Below are 19,721 nucleotides of genomic sequence, written 5' to 3' on the forward strand. Positions count from 1 at the left end.
TCTTCATTGATTTAATGGTTTGATCAATTTCCGGTTCAAAATTAAAATCTGACAAAAATAAATTAACATTTTTTTGCAATGCTTAAGATCAGTACGGTGGAGTACTTTTTTGTAGTTATGGGTTTCAGCCGTGTATACCCAATGCCTCTAAAATATTATATTCAATCTCAAATACATGTAACTACGAAATACCTAGGCCTGATTTTTTTTTACCCCTGGTTATCTTTTATATCAAAGTTAAAATGCCATTTAAATTGCTAAAAACATGACATTTGTGAATTTTTTTTCAGAACGACACATTTAAGACCAAGACCTATAATTCGCAGTAAAGATAACGCACACACAGAGTATAGACATTTGAAATGTCATTGTCTTAATCGGTGTACCAATTCATTAACAATTGATGTCTATGTTCTAAAACTTCTTTTACAACTTTTACTTCTTGTACAGATATCTTTTTCTTTCGTCCTAGAGTCATTCAGATGCCTTTTGGTTTTAGAATTTCTACTAAGGCAAAAGATGGCGAAGCTATATGTTCAAATAATTCACGGTAAAAGGGCATAGGTCTAGAAAAGAAATCAACTAATAAGTGTAAAACAAATTTAGACACAAAATAAAGAGCAACATTGCCACTCAGTATGATATTTCTAGAGTTGCATGCTGACCAGATGTCTTTCAATTTGAAGATAAAAAGTTGAAATTGCTATATAAAAAGAGCGCAAAGGTCTTCAGGTACCTCTCTCTCTTTTTCTCTCTCTCAGTGAAAGATGGTGTGTGAAGGTAAATGTGAGTGTGTGTGTGTATGTGTTGTAAACATACCTTTTCCAGATCCTTTTAGAGATCCCTGTCACAAAATCATGTATTTATCTAAATAAATAAAATAATTACAGATTGACAATCACCACTCTTTTTGTACATACCTTTTAATACATCCAAATATCGGAACAACTCTTGTTTTATCTGAAGTATTTTTTATTTGTTTTTAACTTACTCTAGTCGTTGACTAGAAAGCAAGAAAGAACAATCAGAATTACAAAGCTCACAGATTACGTATTGGAGGGATTCATGATGCATCGAAATTTAAATCAACTCTAACAAAAACGCTAATTATATAAAGCAATTAAATGGATAATATCTGTTTTAAATGACTTCGACAAATCATTAATATCTCCTGCATTGGTGTACTTTAAGGAATAATGCAAAATTACAACCCCTGCAATCGTGTACTCTTAAAAATAAAGCAAATAAGCAGAATTTGTCAACCTTAAATGGCTTTGATCGATAAATAAAGAATCTTATGAATGAGAATTTCCTAAAATTATAAACTTTCAAGAATTGAAATTGTTTTATGCTCATGCAAAATACATGAAGAATTCCTTCTTCATGAATGAAGAGCCCTTCGGGCTCGCTGAATATTGTACTCCTCAGATGGCTAAATCATTGTATTGACATTGTCACGACACCCTAAGCTTGATCAGTGATAACAAGATTGTTGTTGTATTTACAATTTTATATAAAAACAAATATGTACAAATATACAAAATGAAAATTAAAGAACAATTCCAAAATGTCTATTCGCGTTCATCTTGGACCACGTTCCTAAGCCGTCCACGTCCAATCCTTGCCCATGTCATACGGGTACCACGCCCTTGCACAAAATGCCACAACGTCCTCGACGTCCCACGCCAATCCAAAGCGTCTTAAGCGTCCACAGTGCTAACAAAACCAGGAAACCACGTTTCCCCACACACGGTCTCGGCCTAGCGTACCACGCCCTCATGTAGTCGCCCAGGTTGCCACCGCCGACAGCACCAAACCATCGTGTAACCACACGCATGCATATATATGTACAGGAACCTTCAACAAATATGCGTAGACATAATAACAGCTTGACCCCTAACGGGCTGCCTTACAACACATCATAAATGTTTACACATATAATTGTTCAAACATACAGTTTTAACTAATATGTATCACACCGTTTCGTACGGCAAAGCAAAAGAATGTACAATATAACGTTACACTCTGAGTAATAAACTAATATCATTACTTTACGCTAAAACTCACGGCATGTGCACGTGGTAAAATTCCCGTATACAATTCAAACACTTTCTCGTGGATAAAAATAGAATAAGCTCAATTAACGTAATACTGCATTACTGTTTGATATAATAAATGTAAGTAAATTACACTTACCCTGATTGGAGATTCAGTTACCACGAATAAAACTACCTAACCCTCCATGGACATATGAAACTACTTCCACTTGTCTAGGAAAACGTGCGCTACCCAAGACAAACCTGACATCACCTTATATAGCGAATGGCCAAATATTTAAATCACCTGAACGTCACAATGGGGCTCCTTGCAGGATAAATCTTAAATACAAACAAGGGTCAACACAGGGCAATACTAATTAAAGAAAAACAAATAAACATGTAACAAAATCAACTTTGATTGTGACATCACCTCCTTAATTCAAGAAAGTTCACTGAACTTGTGCAAAACTCACAATCAACAAAACAGAAACATATGTACAAAACTACAATGTTCATAATGTTTCACTCAAATCCTACAGCCTACTTAGACAATCAGCTCCCACGTTCTCTGATCCTTTAATCGCCACAATACGGAAACTGTAAGGCTGCAAAAGCAAGGACCATCTCATTAGTCTTGCATTAAGCACTTTAGATTGAGATAAATAAATAAGCGGCTGATGATCTGTCTCCAACATAAATTGTTTTCCGTACAGATATCTCTGAAATTTCTGAACTGCCCATATGATAGCAAAACATTCTTCCTCAATCGTAGAATACTTAACCCGATGTGTAACGGCTTGGTGGAGCTGCTCTGTAAGTTTCTTGCTGGCGTAAGCAACGGGTTTCTTGATACCATTCTCATACTGGAGAAGAACTGTTCCAATGCCCACATCTGATGCGTCCGTTTGCAAGATGAATTCTCCATTGATGTTCGGCAGCTTTAGTACTGGCGTTACCATAAGTGCAGATTTCAGGTTGATGAAAGCGTTCTGCTGGATCTCTCCCCACACAACTTTGTTCGGCTGTCCCTTTTTCGTCAGGTCGGATAATGGTGCGGCAACTGCTGAAAAATGGGGAATAAACTTACGATAAAACCCGACCAAACCGATAAAAGATCTTACTTGTTTCTTTGTTGTAGGTCTTAAACAGTTCTGGATTGCTTCAACCTTATCGGGAATTGGTCTGAGTTCCTCTTTTCCTGCAATGTATCCCAAACATTCTATACTGCTGAATCCAATGAAACATTTGCTTGGCTTGGCTGTCAAGTTAGCTGCCCGCAATCTTTGTAGGAACTCCTTTATCACCATCCAATGGTCCTGAAAAGTTCTAGTATAAATAATCACATCATCTATGAAATTGTCAATTGATTGCATCCCTACTAATAACTTTTTCATTAAACGGGTGAAACTTGCAGAAGCATTCACTAGCCCAAACGGCATAACCTTAAATTGATAGAGTCCAAGAGGTGTTTGGAACGCCGTTATTTCTCTTGCAGACTCTGCCAAAGAAAGTTGCCAATACCCTTTGCACAAATCAAACTTGGAAACATATTTACAACCTGCTAACTGTACAAATATATCGTCTATGTTTGGAATAGTCTCGGCATCAAACATTGTAATTTTATTGATTGCTCTAAAGCAGGCTTGGGGTAATGCTAATTGTAATGGTAATGCATTGCAATGCATTACATGATCTCAAAGTAATGCTAGTAATGTGTAATGCCCAAAAATTTGCATTACATATAATGGTAATGTAATGCATTACTTCATGAAATCCAACGTAATGCTGGCATTACATAGCATTACAAAGCATTATTTTGCATGTAGCTAAACTAGCTATTTTAATGGACATGGATGATGGATGGAAATTATTGTTTATTTCATGTTTTTTATTCATTTATTTTATTTTATTTTATTTATTTATTTATTTTTTTGGCAAATGATAAAATTGAATAAAAAAGTTAAACTATTTTAATAAATTTTCTGTATCTATTTAAATACACTTTTTTTATTCTGTTGAAAGTACGCTCACCTTACATTTGAGTTTTCAAACTTATATCAGATAAGAATCAATTTCAAAGAATTATATAAGATAGTTTTAAAATATACTGCGCGTAAAATAACTTCTTAAAAAAAATCGCAAATGAGATACACTAAATAATGCACAAGGTAAACTGATAATTGCCACTTTTTGAATAGCTAGAATGTCATCAAAACACTATGGCTCTGGGTTATGTAACAATTAAAACAAGGCATTGTTAAGAAAAGTGTTCCAAGTTACCATTCCTATGGTGGCATATTTCTGCCCCTTGTGTGCAAGTTATTTTTCTATCAAATATGTCGACATGCAAGATAAATATGTTGACATGCAAGACAGTTATGTCAACATGCAATATAAATATGTTGACAGGCAAGAAAATTGCAATCAAATAAAAATTATAAAAAATCTTCAAAAATCTCAAATATCGCCCACATGTGACATCCAACATGCTAGATGCTACTTATTTATGTTAACATGCAACTTATTTATGTTAACATGCAAAATAAAAATGTTGACATGCAACTTATTTATGTCGACATGCAACTTATTTATGTTGACATGCAACTTATTTATGTTGACATGCAACTAAGTTATGTTGACATGCAACATATTTATGTCGACATGCAACTTTGTTATGTTGACATGCGAGATAAATATGTTGACATGCAACTTATTTATGTCGACATGCAGCTTATTTATGTTGACATGCAACTTATTTAAGTTGAAATGCAACTTAGTTATGTTGACATGCAACTTATTTATGTTGACATGCAACTTATTTATGTTGATATGCAAGATGAATATGTTGACATGCAACTTATTTATGTAATCATGCAACGTATTTATGTCGACATGCAACTTAATTATGATGGCATGCTGTTTGTTTGAAAGAGGGTGCAGTTTAATCAAAATCTGTGGTTGCATTGAATGAGAAGCTTAACCTCTGAACGTTCATCTGGTCTCTACACAACTGACAAGGTAAAACTTTGTTTTAGATCTGATATAAAACTGATATTGGATGTAATGAAGATCTTTTGGTTCATTAATCTAGTGATTTGTATAATCCTTACTGATAGTAATTCTTGATTTCAATTCCTCTTTTGGTCAGAGTGCCCATTTTTTAAATAATATGTGTACTTCATGTTGCTATTATTTGATCAAACATAATACTTTTCGTTCTTCACTATCTTTAGTGGTAAATCCAGGAATTTTGAAAAGGGGGGGGGGGCCAACCAGTTTTGGTCGGGGTAAGGGCCCATGACCACACCAAAAAATTGATTTATTAAATCTTATGTGTATTTCGGACACAAAAGGAGGAGCCCGGACCCCCTGCCCCCTTTAAACCCCAAGTTTAATTGAATTGCAATTTTTTTATATGAAAAACTCACAAGCCAAATCGTGGTGTATCTATAGAATAATTTAGTTTGATGTTAATTTACACACGCAGAAAGCAAAACAAAAATTCATTGTGTATAAAGTATTTTTTCCCATTTTTTTTCAGCGACAAAAATACAACATGGGTGAAAATATCTATACACCTGCTCTGGCTCAACGTTTGGTTGTGGACGGACTACCTCTCAGCAGGAATGAATTGATTTCTGTTTATTACCACTCTGGTTATACTATTCAGGAAATCATTGGATTTCTTGCGACCAGAAATAACATTGCTCTTAGTGCAAGACAAATTCATCGAGTTTTAAGGGAAATGAATCTGACGAGACGAAACAATCAGCCACGTTTGGAGGACATTGTAACGGCCATTCTACATGAACTTTCAGGCTCGGGTGGTGACATAGGCTATAGAGGAATGAGGAGGCGTCTGCTAATCGACCATAACCTCAATGTGGTGCGCCTTGCATTAACTGTTTTGGACGCAGAAGGTGTAATAAGGCGTAGACAACGTCGTCTTCAGCGTAGAAGGTACATTAACGAAGGGCCGAATTTTCGTGTTCATCTAGATGGCTGGGACAAGCTAAATCCATTCGGAATCTCCATTCTGTGTAGATGGCTTTTCAAGACGTATTCTCTGGCTCAGAGCTTGCAATTCTAACAAAAACCCTGAGTATATATCCAGATTTTATATAGATTATATCAAAGAAATAAACGGGGTTCCTGTAGTCGTATACGCAGACAGGGTTACAGAGAACTCCATAGTTCGAGATTTGCAATACGCTTTGCGATGGAATCACCAGGATCCCTTGCAAGGACTATCAAGTTTTAAGTATGGATCGTCATATAGAAATACAAGAATAGAGCGATTTTGGCGGTGTTTACGAGAAATGTGTGGCAATTTTTGGATAAATTACTTTAAAGATATGGATAATGTAGGTGTTTTTGACACCTCCGACATAGTCCACCTGGAGTGTGCTAGGTATTGTTTCTTACCAATTATCACCAAAGAACTGAACAGAGTTATACAGCAGTGGAATGAACACACAATTAGAAGAAACCACAATGCAGGTTGTCCTTCTGGAAAACCATATGTTATGTATTTTCAGCCCGAAATTTACCAAACAAGAGATTTCAAAATGCCTGTACCTGATAATCTGAATGGCATAGAACAAGAATATTGTGCCCACCCTCCTGCAAATGGTGTTTCAATGGAATTTGAAGTGATTGGTACTCAAATAAGAATGGAAAACGGTTTGAATTACCCACCAAACACAGTAGAAGAAGCAACAGAACTCTTTATCCGAATAACAGACTATGTAGATCGCTTATACATAACATGTATCTACATAAATTTACTTGACTTTTGTCGTTTTAAGGAGGTGCGTTTTTCTTTATGTTCCGAATATTGTTTGATAAAGGAATGGGAAACTGTATGCTTGCAAGGCTTTGTGAATTTAATTGCAAATGTGTATTACTAGTAAAGTATATATATATAAATAAAGTACATAATATATTTTTTTTTTTTTAAATCTGCTTCAACCATCAAGGTCAATAATCATAATAAATTCAGAAAATTGTTATGAGTATTGTTGAGTGTTGAAGTAAGAGTACAAAAGTGTATTTTCCTATGGAATAAAGAATGCATTTGGTCAGCAGGGTTTTTTTTTGATAACTAGGCAAAACTTTTAATTCATGGTAAAAAAGAATTGTTCCTTTTTAAAAGAGCTGGGTGGTTGTGGCCATTTCCAGACTATATTGATTTTCTTTAGAAGAAGAGCTCAATATAAAGATATACAAAAATGTTTAAATTTTTGAACTAAAATGTATGAAATTTTTGATTACCAAATGATAGTTGAAAGCTAAAGATATCATATCTAAAAAAAAAAAGAAATAAGTTATATCTGATGGTTAATTTGTTGACCCCCCAGCCTCCTTAATGAAGTTGTCATAGGTAATGCACCTGTAAATAAAAGCTTTAGATCTCTTCTCCCTCATTCAGAGCATATTTACTTGACATTAAAAAGGACATTGTTACGATTTTTCTCACATCTTACATTCCCATTTTTATTGTTTAAAATATTAAATTAGTTAACTGCACTTGATACCTTTTATTCTTAATTAAACTGTTTCATGTAGAACTTCACTGAATTCATGAATCATTGCGATGTCTACCATCACATAGGGCCCCACTCAAGTAATGGACAATAGGATAAAAAGCATTTCAGAGAATTTTGCTTTAACCTTGACCTATAACTTAGAAATTGTCCAGGTGGCATAAAACTTTTATTTCAGTCTCATTACCCCTTATCTAAAGCCATTTACTTTTTGTTTTGAACAAGATTAAGCAAATGAAAAATACTATTCAAGGTCACTGCACACCCTATGACCACAGACACTCTGTGGAAGTATGAACCAGACTGGACCAAGGGGAGAAAAGATGTGCTTCGGACAAAGATTTTTCATATACAATTCTGCTATGACCTTAACCTTAGATCTTGAAACATAATTCAAGGTCAATGCACATCCTTTAAAAGAGATCTCGGACGGAAACACTTATTTCTATAGGTCGCTGCAGAGAGGGGCCTTAAAAGTTTTATAGTCTTCGGTCACGTTTCTGAATCGCCAGGACATTTTATTAAAGGAAATACAATTTATACTTTGTTTACCACCTCCTATCATAGAAAATAATTTAAACTGCAATGTCTGCTTGAATAAATTTCCGATCATTAAAATCAACTTCAATTTTACCGACAGAAAAAAATCCAGAACCGTGCCTCATTGCACATGTCTTGGGTAGTAACGAATCTGCACGCATGCACAAATGTTCATAGTTATGTATCACATAATTTCTTTTGCATTTAGATTTAATCATTTAATTCAAAATCTTATCATTTTGAAAATCGATCATATTTTAAAAAGTATACAGTAAAACTCGGTTACAGCGAAATCCTGGGGACCTGTGAATTTAATTCGCTATATCCGTAATTCGTTATATCCGTATAACGAATTTGTATAATCATATATATATCGAATTCGCAATATGCATGTTTTCCTTCAAGTGTTATTACCAAATATGTTAGGGAGGCAAATATTACAAACATACCTTTGATAACTTAGTAAGGTTTTATTATAAATTGAATTTTATATATGAGGTTAAAGAAAATAAAGTCATTTCAATTTATTAAATTTTGATATATTTTAAAGTTCGTTATAAAAGTTGTAAATTTCAATATATTTAACCCCAAAGGGACTCAAAATCAGTTCGCTATATCCGTAAATTCGTTATATCAGAGTTTGTTATAATCGTAATATTTTACAAATATTTGTTAAGAAATTTGCCGCGGACTCCTAAAAACTTCGCTATATCCATGTTCGTACTAAACGAGCTTTACTGTATATCCCAAATAAAATCACAAATCGATCATGTTCACTGAAAACTTTGTCGCCATTCCAGGGTTTTCAGACACTTATATTGATTTGTGATTTCATTTTTGGATATTACTGCTTCAGTGAGGTCAACAACATTTTGATGGTTTGGAAGCAAAACTGAAAAACTAAAAAAAAATTCAAACAAGGGTTGTTAAGATTTCTTAAAAGAAAATTAAATGTTGCTTAAATTTGATAAATCATAAAACTTACTGAAATAAAAAAACAAACAAAAAAAACCCTTTCAACTTGTGTGTATAATATTTTTTCGCAAGTGAGTCATTTTGTTCATTAAAACACCATGTTATTTTTCTTTGATAAAGCAAGTTTTGTTCTATACCCTTTTTACATTGAACTCACCAGGTTTTAATGAAGATATTATATATGGGGGAAAATGAATTTATTAATAATATTCAGTTTCAATAAAATTGTGTTATGGGTCAGAATAACCCTAAATGCCAGCAAAGATCAATCACACAGTTTAAACTTAACAATAATTTATTTACAGTAATATACAAATCATTAAGTACAAACTTAGCAAAAATCTAAAAATACATACATCAGAGTGTCCGTTGCTGCACACAATGTCCCAGTAAAATTATATCCCAGTAATACCTCAATGATGCTTATATGACAATTCTTTATGCATCGAATTGACAGGGTATTTATACAGTATTATAAATCTAGAATATTCTAGAAATTGTAAATACATGATATTACTGGAAAGTTCTGGACATGCACAAAGTTCAAGAATGTTCTAGAAAAATGACCGAACATGTTGACCACTCTGGAATGTTCAAGAAACTTAATGTTACTAATAATATACATGATGAAATAATACAAATACAACACACCTCACAACACCTCCTCCCATAAAAAGTTTGAATGTCAATGAAAACTTATGTTGTTAAAATGAAATATATGTACATTAATACAAAATCATATATGTTCACGATACTCTGGACAAGGCATCTGCAATAACATTGTCTTTGCCTTTGATATGCTTAATAGTTATGTTGTATTCTTGTAACAACAAACTCCATCTAGTCAGTCTTTGATTTTTGTTTGACAATTTATGCAAAAATGTCAGGGGGTTGTGATCCGTATATACAAGAATTGGATGCAAAGTAACATTCAGATAAACATCAAAATGCTGTAAGGCTAACAACAAAGCAAGGCATTCCTTTTCAATGGTGGAATACTTTTGTTGACATTTTGTAAGTTTCTTTGAAAAATAAGAAACAACTCTATCTACCTTATCACTATGTTCTTGAAACAAAGCTGCCCCGATTCCAACATCACTAGCATCAACAGTAAGCTTAAATTGCTTAGAAAAATCTAGAGTTGACAGAACTGGGTTGCTCATAAGGACAGATTTGATTTTATGAAAGGATTTTTCACAGTCCTTTGTCCATTCAAACTTAACCCTCTTCTGCAAAAGATTTGTAAGTGGACTAACTACTGAGGAAAAATTTGGACAAAATTTTCTGTAAAACCCAGCCATGCCCAAAAACCTCATTAACTCTTTCTTGTTTGTAGGAATCGGGAACTTTGCAATAGCTTCCACTTTAGCCATAATGGGTGTAACATAACCTTGACCTACTTTATGACCTAAATACTCTACATAGGCATGACAAAATTCGCTCTTCTCAAGGTTCACAGTTAAGTTTGCTTTAGCTAAAATGTCAAATAAAGCACGCATGATTCGGAGATGTTCGTCCCATGTGTCGCTGTATATGACGACATCATCAATGTAGGCCTCGCATCCCTCAAGGTCTTGAAGAAGGGAGTGAATCATCCTTTGGAATGTAGCGGGTGCGTTTTTCATGCCAAAAGGCATTACTTTATACTGATAAAGTCCATCTGGTGTAGCAAAAGCAGATATTTCTTTTGCTCTTTCTGTTAACGGCACTTGCCAGTAGCCTTTCAACAGGTCAAATTTACTGACAAATTTGGCGTTTCCAATGCTGTCAATACAGTCATCAATTCTAGGTATTGGATATGAATCAGTTTTGGTAACAGAATTCACCTTTCTAAAGTCTGTACATAATCGGTACGAACCGTCCTGTTTTGGTACAAGAATACACGGTGAGCTCCAATCACTTTTACTAGGTTCAACAATGTCATTGTTCAACATGTACTGCACTTCCCTTCTTAGGTACTGCAATTTTATTGGATTGAGACGGTACGGATGTTGTTTGATAGGCAGAGCGTCGCCAACTATGACATCATGACAAGCTGCATTAGTTTTCTTTGGAACATCCGAGAAGATTTGATGGTACTCATTCATCAAGTTTTTAACTTGTTCTTTTTGGTGAATGTTCAAATGTCCAAGTTTGGCATCAAAATCAGCCAAAATTTCTGAGTTTTTCAAGCGGACACTCTGATTACAATCTTTCTCATTCATCTCTACACTCGTATCACTCTCAATACAATTTTGAACAGTCTTAGCGTTGGCTAAAGTGGAAACTGGTTTTACAGAATTTCGGTCACACCTTTCAAAATACTCTTTTAACATGTTAATGTGACAAACCCGTTTCTCTTTACGTCGACCTGGTGTCTTAACCACATAGTTTACATCACTGATTTTGCTTTCAATTTCATAAGGGCCATAAAATTTGGCCTGTAAAGGATGACCAGGAATAGGTAAAAATACAAGAACCTTATCACCTGGCTTAAACACCCTATTTCTGGCATCTTTGTCATACCACATTTTCATTTTCATCTGAGAACTCTTCAAATTTTCTTGTGCTAATTTACAAGCATTGTAAAGTTTTTCTTTGAAATCAGACATATAATCTAAAAGATTAAGATCACTAGTCTCAGTCAGCCACTTTTCCTTCAACAATTTCAAAGGACCTCTAACTGTATGACCGAAAACCAATTCAAAAGGACTGAACCCAAGAGACTCCTGGACTGCTTCTCGTGCAGCAAATAGTACAAGATGAACCCCTTCATCCCAGTCTTTCTCATACTGGTAACAATAGGTCTTCAGCATTGTTTTTAGGGTTTGATGAAAACGTTCTAGCGCTCCCTGGGACTCAGGATGATAAGCAGTTGATCGATACTGCCTAATACCCAACTCATGCATGACTTGCTGGAACAACCCCGACATAAAATTTGAGCCTTGATCCGACTGAATTGCCTTGGGTGCTCCTACAAAACTGAAAAACTTGGTTAGGGCCTTAACTATGCTCTTTGCCTTTATATTCCTAAGAGGTATGGCTTCAGGAAACCGAGTGGATGTACACATAATGGTAAGTAAATACTGGTTTCCAGATCTGGTCCTAGGCAAAGGTCCTAAACAATCCACCAACACTCGACTAAACGGTTCTTCAAAAGCTGGAATTGGTTGGAGAGGGGCGGATGGTATCTTCTGATTCGGTTTACCTACCATCTGACAGACATGACATGACTTACAAAACTCAGAAACATCCTTCCTTAGCTTAGGCCAATAAAAATGACTCAAAATCCTATTATAAGTCTTATTGATACCTAAATGACCAGCCATAGGTGTATCGTGAGCTAAACTCATGACATCTCGACGATAAGCAGCTGGGACCACTATCTGGTGAACAACACGCCACACTTCATCTGGGGAAGCGTCAGGTGGTCGCCATTTTCGCATAAGGATGCCATCTTTCATATAGAAGCATTCTCCAACTTTAGTAGCCTCTTCTGGTGGAAGTGCCCTCTTACTAAGTTGAATGATATCTGGGTCTTTATGTTGTTCAGAGAGTAAACGTTCTCGGCTGAGGATGTCCTTGCCTTGGCTAACTATTGGATGCAACTCATCATCCTCACCACCAAATTTTGGTAACAGTTCTTTCTTCTCTTGCTTCTTGATATTGTGTGGTTCCATGCTTGTTTGAGTGCCATCAAGGTCAGATAAGAAAGTGTCATTCAAATCAATATCAACAGAGGAATTCGTCTCGTCAAAGGCTTGAGTATGGTCTGCCTCCATTTCTCGTCTTCTGGCCATCGCTCTAGTAACAGCACAGGCTGGATAAATGTCATCATCTTCATCATCGCACATGACATCTGGAGTGATTTTCTCACAAACTATAGGATCTGGTACAACTTTTCCACCAGCTAAATCGTTGCCTAGCAACAAAGAAATGCCTGGAAGAGGAAGAGTAGGTCGAACACCTACGATAACAGGTCCAGTAACTAAATCTGACTTCAAACTAATTCTATGCAGGGGAACATCAATGACGCCTAGCTCCACACCCTGTAATAAAACTGACCCACCAGTAGAAGTCTGCTCAGACAAAGGAAGCACGCCCTCTAACAATAACGTCTGTGCAGCACCAGTATCTCTCAAAATCTGGACAGGTTTTATTTCGCTAGAGTCACCGAGTGAAACAAATCCCTGAGACATAAAGGGCTTATAATCCTCCATAGAATCAATAGAACTGGACTGTGAACCCTGGACATCAGGAGTGTCAGAACAAATCGAAACTAAGGCTTCTCTATCTCCTCTAACTGCCGCACAAGCATGTGGTTGAGTTTTATCAAAGTCATTTTTTCTCTTAAGTTTAAAGCATTCACTGATCAGATGACCTTTTTCTTTCAATAACTACAAGTAGGAAGCGACCCTATTCCAGAAGATCCTTCAAAACGTCCTGGACCGGACTTAGAACCATCTTGGGATGGAGACTGGGAACTTGTGAAAGACTGAGACCCTGAACCACTCTTTTTATATGTGTCTGAATTTGTAGAATTACTGCTAGTCTGAGATCTTGATACAAAATTCTTTTTATGAGACAGAGCATAAGTATCAGATATGACTGCTGCCTCTTCAAGAGTTTTAACATTCTTATCTTCTAGATGTGTTTTCAAATCTTGAGTAACACATTCCTTAAACTCTTCTACCAGGATGACTTGGCGCAAATTAGCAAAAGTTTTATCAAGTTTCTTAGATCTAAACCAATGATCGAATAAATCTTCTTTCTCTCGTGAAAATTCAACAAATGTTTGGTTATCAAACTTCCTATACTTTCTGAATTTTTGTCTATATGCTTCAGGTACTAATTCATATGCTTTTAATATTGCTGCTTTGACCTTCTCATAGTCTGAACTTTCAGCTACCCCTAGTGCAGAGTATACCTCTGCTGCTTTGCCATCCAGTACACTTTGTAACATTGTTGACCAAACATTTTGTGGCCATTTAAGATTTTCTGCGACTTTTTCGAATTGGGGAAAATACTTGTCTACAGATTTTTCTTGAAATTTTGGAACTAATCTAATATTTTTTGCTGCGTCAAATTCATTCTTGACAAATGACGGTTCTGGTTGGTGCTGTAATCTTAATTTCTCTAACTCAAAGTGCTCTTGTCTTTCTAATTTGTCTAATTCAAATTTTCTTTCTCGGTCTCTTTCTCGCTCTGCTCTTTCTAATTTTTCTCTTTCAAATCGCATTTTCTCTAACTCTAGTTGAAACTGATAGTCTGCCATTTTATAAGAGCCTAACTCTGATCTTACTGTATATTCTGAAAGATCGTATTTTTCAAAAATGTTTTCTTCTACTAGTTTGTTTGCAACCTTAATTCTAATGTCTTGCTTTCTCTGAGAGGATTTAACATCTAACCCAAAATGCAAACCTAATGCGATCAAGTCATCCTTTTTTAACGTATCAAAAACCTGAACACTTGGTGAACTAAGAAAGTCTGTGACCGAAAACACCATGTTGATTTCTGCTGGCTTATAATCAAATTTAAAGGTTCAATAAACAAAATTCTGACAATAAACTGCAAAAGTGCAAGAAATTCTTTATCCCGGACGAGCCCCCAATTCTGTTATGGGTCAGAATAACCCTAAATGCCAGCAAAGATCAATCACACAGAAAATGGACATCAATGCATTTATTTTTAGTTCATAAGGTACTATGGTAAAAATAGCCAATATGTTTTATTATTAGATATTAAGGCAGGAGTTAAAGTGTCCCAAAAGTTAAATTGCTTCATGACATTAATAGTTACACAAAAAGTGGATATTGTACATGTGTTATATAACTGACAATGTAATATTTTGAAATTTTCTGTCAATGTAAGTTATTGACAGTGCAATATGTACAAAAACTTGAAATCAAATTTGTATTAACATTTATCATGTTTAGTTTTGAAGGGGGTGGATACATGCTTATGAAAAAAAATTGCAAAGTTTTGAATAAATTTCAATTTTTAAAATCTCCAAAAGTAATGGTAATGGTAATGTATTACTTTACTAAAGTAATGGTAATGTAATGCATTACTTTAAGAAAATAGAGTAATGGTAATGGTAATTCAATGCCCAAACTGTTGAAGTAATGGTAATGTAATGAATTACTTTACAATGTAATTCGCCCCAAGCCTGCTCTAAAGTCAATACAAAATCTATTTGCACCGTCTTTCTTTTTCACAATCACAATGGGTGAACAATATGGACTGTTCGAACTTTCAATCACTCCCGACTTTAGCATGTTTCTTACTTCCTCGCACACTTCATCACGAGTTGTAAAAGGTAAAGGGTATGGTTTGGATCGCACAGGCTTGTCACTCGTCAACTTTATATGGTGCTCATCCAATGTCGTACATCCTGGAATATCTGATAACACATCATTATACTCTTCAATTAACGATTTCACTTGTTCATGTTCACTTATTGTCAGTTCATCACTTACTTTGACATCACTGGGTTTCTCCTTCGAAGTAGGTAGTGTTGAATCTATCAGATCAGTGTCGTCAACTGAATCGTCTTCTTCAACATCCACCATAGCTGCACTAGCGACACCTAAGATACCAGCATCAGCACAACATTCTTTCCTCTCAAAATATAATTTGAGCATATTTGCATGGAATGTCTTAATTTTGCCGTTCATGTCTATTCTATAATCAACTTTCCCCAATTTCTTCACTATCTTAAAAGGACCTTTCCATTGCATTAACAATTTGTTGCTATCTGTTGGTAAAAGTACAAGCACCTTCTCACCTACTGACATGTCTTTGTTTTTAGCCTTCTTGTTGTAGTGTGCTCGGTAACGTTCGGATGACTTCTCTATATTCTCTCTGGCTAACTGACAAGTAGACTCTAGGCGTTCTCTAAGATCGGCAACATATTGATAAGTACTTCTCACCTCAGAATCCGTCTGTTCTTTTGTCCAAAGCTCTCGTAGGATTCTCATCGGACCCCTGACTCTGTGTCCGTATATCAATTCGAATGAGGAAAATCCCAAGCTCTCCTGTGGGGCATCTCGATACGCAAAAAGTGCTGCTGACAGGTATTTGTCCCAGTCTTTTGGCCGCTCTGAACACAGTCGTCGAAGAATCTGCTTCAGGGTACCATTAAATCTCTCCACCAAGCCGTTACACATCGGGTGATAGGGTGTCGTGGATAACTGTTTCATCGAAAGTAAACGACTTACTTCACCCATCAATTCTGAAGTAAACTGTGTCCCCATGTCTGTCAGCATCTCTTTCGGAACTCCGATTCTGCAAAATATATCTACTAAAGCCTCAGCTAATCTTTCAGTTTCTATACCTTTGAGTGCAACCGCTTCTGGATAGCGTGTTCAAAAGTTTACTAAAGTTAAAATATAACGATTACCGTTATCAGTCATTGGCTGTATTGGTCCCACCAGATCAACTGCTACGCGTCTGAATGGCTCATCTATGATCGGCATAACACTCATTGGAACTTTAGTTGTCCTACCTTTAGGAGTAGTCCTCTGACATATGTCGCATGATCGACAAAACCGTCTTGCGTCAGCCTGGACTCCTGGCCAATAAAACTCAGCTAGCACTTTATCAATTGTCCTGGATGTAGCTAAATGACCTGCCATTAAAGACTCATGTGCAAGTGATAAAACTTTCATTCTGTACTTCTTAGGAACAACTAGTTGAGTAAACTGCTTACCATTCTCGACTTTCTCTGACTGAAAAACTCGAAACAGCATACCTTTCTTCAAAGTGTACTTTACTCTGTTGTCGTTGGTTTCCTTTCCAACCAAAGCTCTGAGATTCTTCAGCGTCTCGTCTTCTTCGTGTGCTTTCAGCATATCCTCTGGACAAACTTCAGATCCTATTATTTCTGGAACAGAAAGAAGTTTTATCTTCTTACCTTCCATGCGTTTCTGTTGTCTAGTCACTACAGCATTCACAACACTAGGCTTCCAGTCCTTGTTCGGATCGTGAGGATCTCTAGCATGCGGAATGTTTCCGATAATCAAAGGGTATAATGGAGCTTTTAGGCACCACGCATTCACTTCTCCAACAAAATACGGAGTGTCAACATTCACCTTTGCGATAGGGGTTTCAATTTTGTATCCGTCCGCCAAAACACACACTTGATGGTCTCCAGTAAGTTGATCATCATGGACAAGACTCCTACGCAATATAACACCATTGCATCCCGTGTCTCTAAGTACTTGAACAGACTGATCATTAATTTCACCAACACAAACAGGCATCTGATCTGAGAAATTAGCTACACTGCAAGCTGTTGTAGAATATGCAATTGAAAATGTTGAAGTAGATGTTATAGATGTAAAAGCAGAGCACTTGCCTGAATCTCTGTGTTCCTTCAAACTGCTTCCTGACTCACTTGAAGTATCCGCTTTCACCGCAAAGCTTTGATTCTTACTTGATGACTGTTTACACTGCGAGGCTATATGTCCTAGCCTGGAACATTTGTAGCATCGAATATCCTTCCCTGTCTTCTTCTGTCGTGAAAAGGACTGACCATTAGTCTTCGGTGGCACTTGCTCCTTCTGGCTGCGTTGATCTCTGGCTGCAACTGGATTTCTGTTTTCAAATGTCGTTTCCTTTTTGCTAGAAGAAACTAAAGTTAATATGTTTACATGACGTGCCTCTTTGAACTGATCCGCTAACATACACATCTCTTCAATACTTTTTGGAATACGCTCTTTTAGGAACAACGATAAGTCTCTATTACAAATTGATATGAACTGATCTCGCAACACTAAGTCATATAGTCCGTTGTAAGTTTTGTTAACTTTTCCAAATTCAATCCATCTGTCTAGATAACTTCCTAAACGAACTGCGAATTGTGTAAAGGTTTCACCTACCTCTGGTCTACACCTACGGAAATATTCTCGAAAACTATCCTCTGTTTTCTCAAACCTCTTTAGTAAAGCTGTTTTCAGGGCTGCATAATCCAGAGCCTTTTCTTGTGGAAGCAAGGCATAGACATCAAGAGCTCGTCCTTTAAGTAATGCGCTTAAGTTCACGGCCAACTTTCCTTCGTTCCACTTCTGTGCTATAGCGTATCTTTCGAATCGTCTAAGAAAAGGTATGGCATTTTAGGAACCTTTGCTAATGAACCATCAAATATGTCTGACTTAGCTACTTTAGATTCTGTCTCTTTCAAACTCAACTGGTATTTAAGTTCTTGAACAATAGCTTGGTATTTACTTTCCAGCGCATCTAGTGATTTCTTTTCTTCTAGTCGACGCTTCTCTACTTCCAACTTTTCTCTCTTCAATTCATAGTCTCTGTCCTCCTTTTGTCTCTCTCTTTGCTCAACTCTGAGTTCTCGCAGATGTGCCTGCTGTTCACGGATGAACCTCTGAAGATCCGCTCCCGTCAACTCCAAACTTTGACCATATGCAGTCAGCTCTTTTAACAAATCCATCTCAAAAATCGCCAGTAAATAAACCAACTATCAAACAACATAAACTGACACAAAAATAACAAAGCAAAATATCACTCCAGGAAAACCGAACTAAATCGAAATCAAACCTTCATAATACAAACTAATTCATGGTAACGTCCTCTCCTCCCCTTAGGGTCCCCTAACGTCTATCTGAACGTCTCTCTACAACAATACAATAAAAGAAATATCATAACTTCAATACATGAAAGTACTACAATATTTTTTCTAACGTTCCAATTTACACAAAAAACATTCTTTAAAAAAAAACAATCACTGATCAAAGCTAACCTCATCATCCCACTTCTGGCACCATTTGTCACGACACCCTAAGCTTGATCAATGATAACAAGATTGTTGTTGTATTTACAATTTTATATAAAAACAAATATGTACAAATATACAAAATGAAAATTAAAGAACAATTCCAAAATGTCTATTCGTGTTCATCTTGGACCACGTTCCTAAGCCGTCCACGTCCAATCCTTGCCCATGTCATACGGGTACCACGCCCTTGCACAAAATGCCACAACGTCCTCGACGTCCCACCTACGCCAATCCAAAGCGTCTTAAGCATCCACAGTGCTGACAAAACCAGGAAACCACGTTTCCCCACACACGGTCTCGGCCTAGCGTACCACGCCCTCGTGTAGTCGCCCAGGTAGCCACCGTCGACAGCACCAAACCATCGTGTAACCACACGCATGCATATATATGTACAGGAACCTTCAACAAATATGCGTAGACATAATAACAGCAGCTTGACCCCTAACGGGCTGCCTTTCAACACATCATAAATGTTTACACATATAATTGTTCAAACATACAGTTTTAACTAATATGTATCACACCGTTTCGTACGGCAAAGCAAAATAATGTACAATATAACGTTACACTCTTAGTAATAAACTAATATCATTACTTTACGCTTAAACTCACGGCATGTGCACGTGGTAAAATTCCCGTATAGAATTCAAACACTTTCTCGTGGATAAAAATAGAATAAGCTCATTTAACATAATACTGCATTACTTTTTAATATAATAAATGTAAGTAAATTACACTTACCCTGATTGGAGATTCGGTTACCACGAATAAAACTACCTAACCCTCCATGGACATGTGAAATTTCTTTCACTGGTCAAGGAAAACATGCGCTACCCAAGACAACCTGAC

At 36.2% G+C, this 19,721-nt stretch overlaps 2 protein-coding genes and 1 pseudogene across 3 annotated transcripts; 1 reads left to right on the forward strand and 2 right to left on the reverse strand.

Moving 5' to 3' along the window:
* The first annotated feature begins 5,595 nt into the window (after positions 1-5,595).
* On the forward strand, positions 5,596-6,949 carry LOC134260746 (uncharacterized; annotated as a pseudogene).
* An 8,781-nt stretch (positions 6,950-15,730) lies between these two features.
* Positions 15,731-17,372, reverse strand: LOC134260741 (uncharacterized). Of its 2 annotated transcripts, XM_062743290.1 has the most exons (3): positions 16,995-17,372; positions 16,482-16,709; positions 15,731-16,366 (listed from the first exon to the last, which is right to left on the reverse strand). In XM_062743290.1, exons 1-3 carry the CDS (start codon positions 17,341-17,343, stop codon positions 16,341-16,343), a joined length of 603 nt encoding a protein of 200 aa, XP_062599274.1. In that variant the 5' UTR covers positions 17,344-17,372; the 3' UTR covers positions 15,731-16,340. The 2 variants fall into 2 exon arrangements, with proteins under 2 accessions (XP_062599274.1, XP_062599273.1); XM_062743289.1 differs by having other exon boundaries at positions 16,482-17,372.
* Positions 17,361-18,527, reverse strand: LOC134260747 (uncharacterized). Its single transcript, XM_062743296.1, has 3 exons — positions 18,235-18,527; positions 17,439-18,175; positions 17,361-17,365 (listed from the first exon to the last, which is right to left on the reverse strand). The coding sequence occupies exons 1-3, from the start codon at positions 18,525-18,527 to the stop codon at positions 17,361-17,363; spliced, it is 1,035 nt and encodes a 344-aa protein (XP_062599280.1).
* Between the last annotated feature and the right edge of the window lie 1,194 nt (positions 18,528-19,721).

Source organism: Saccostrea cucullata, unplaced genomic scaffold (assembly GCF_032062105.1).
Source record: "Saccostrea cucullata isolate Sc308-1 unplaced genomic scaffold, CSIRO_AGI_Scuc_v1 ctg1412, whole genome shotgun sequence".
Classification (NCBI taxonomy): domain Eukaryota; kingdom Metazoa; phylum Mollusca; class Bivalvia; order Ostreida; family Ostreidae; genus Saccostrea; species Saccostrea cuccullata.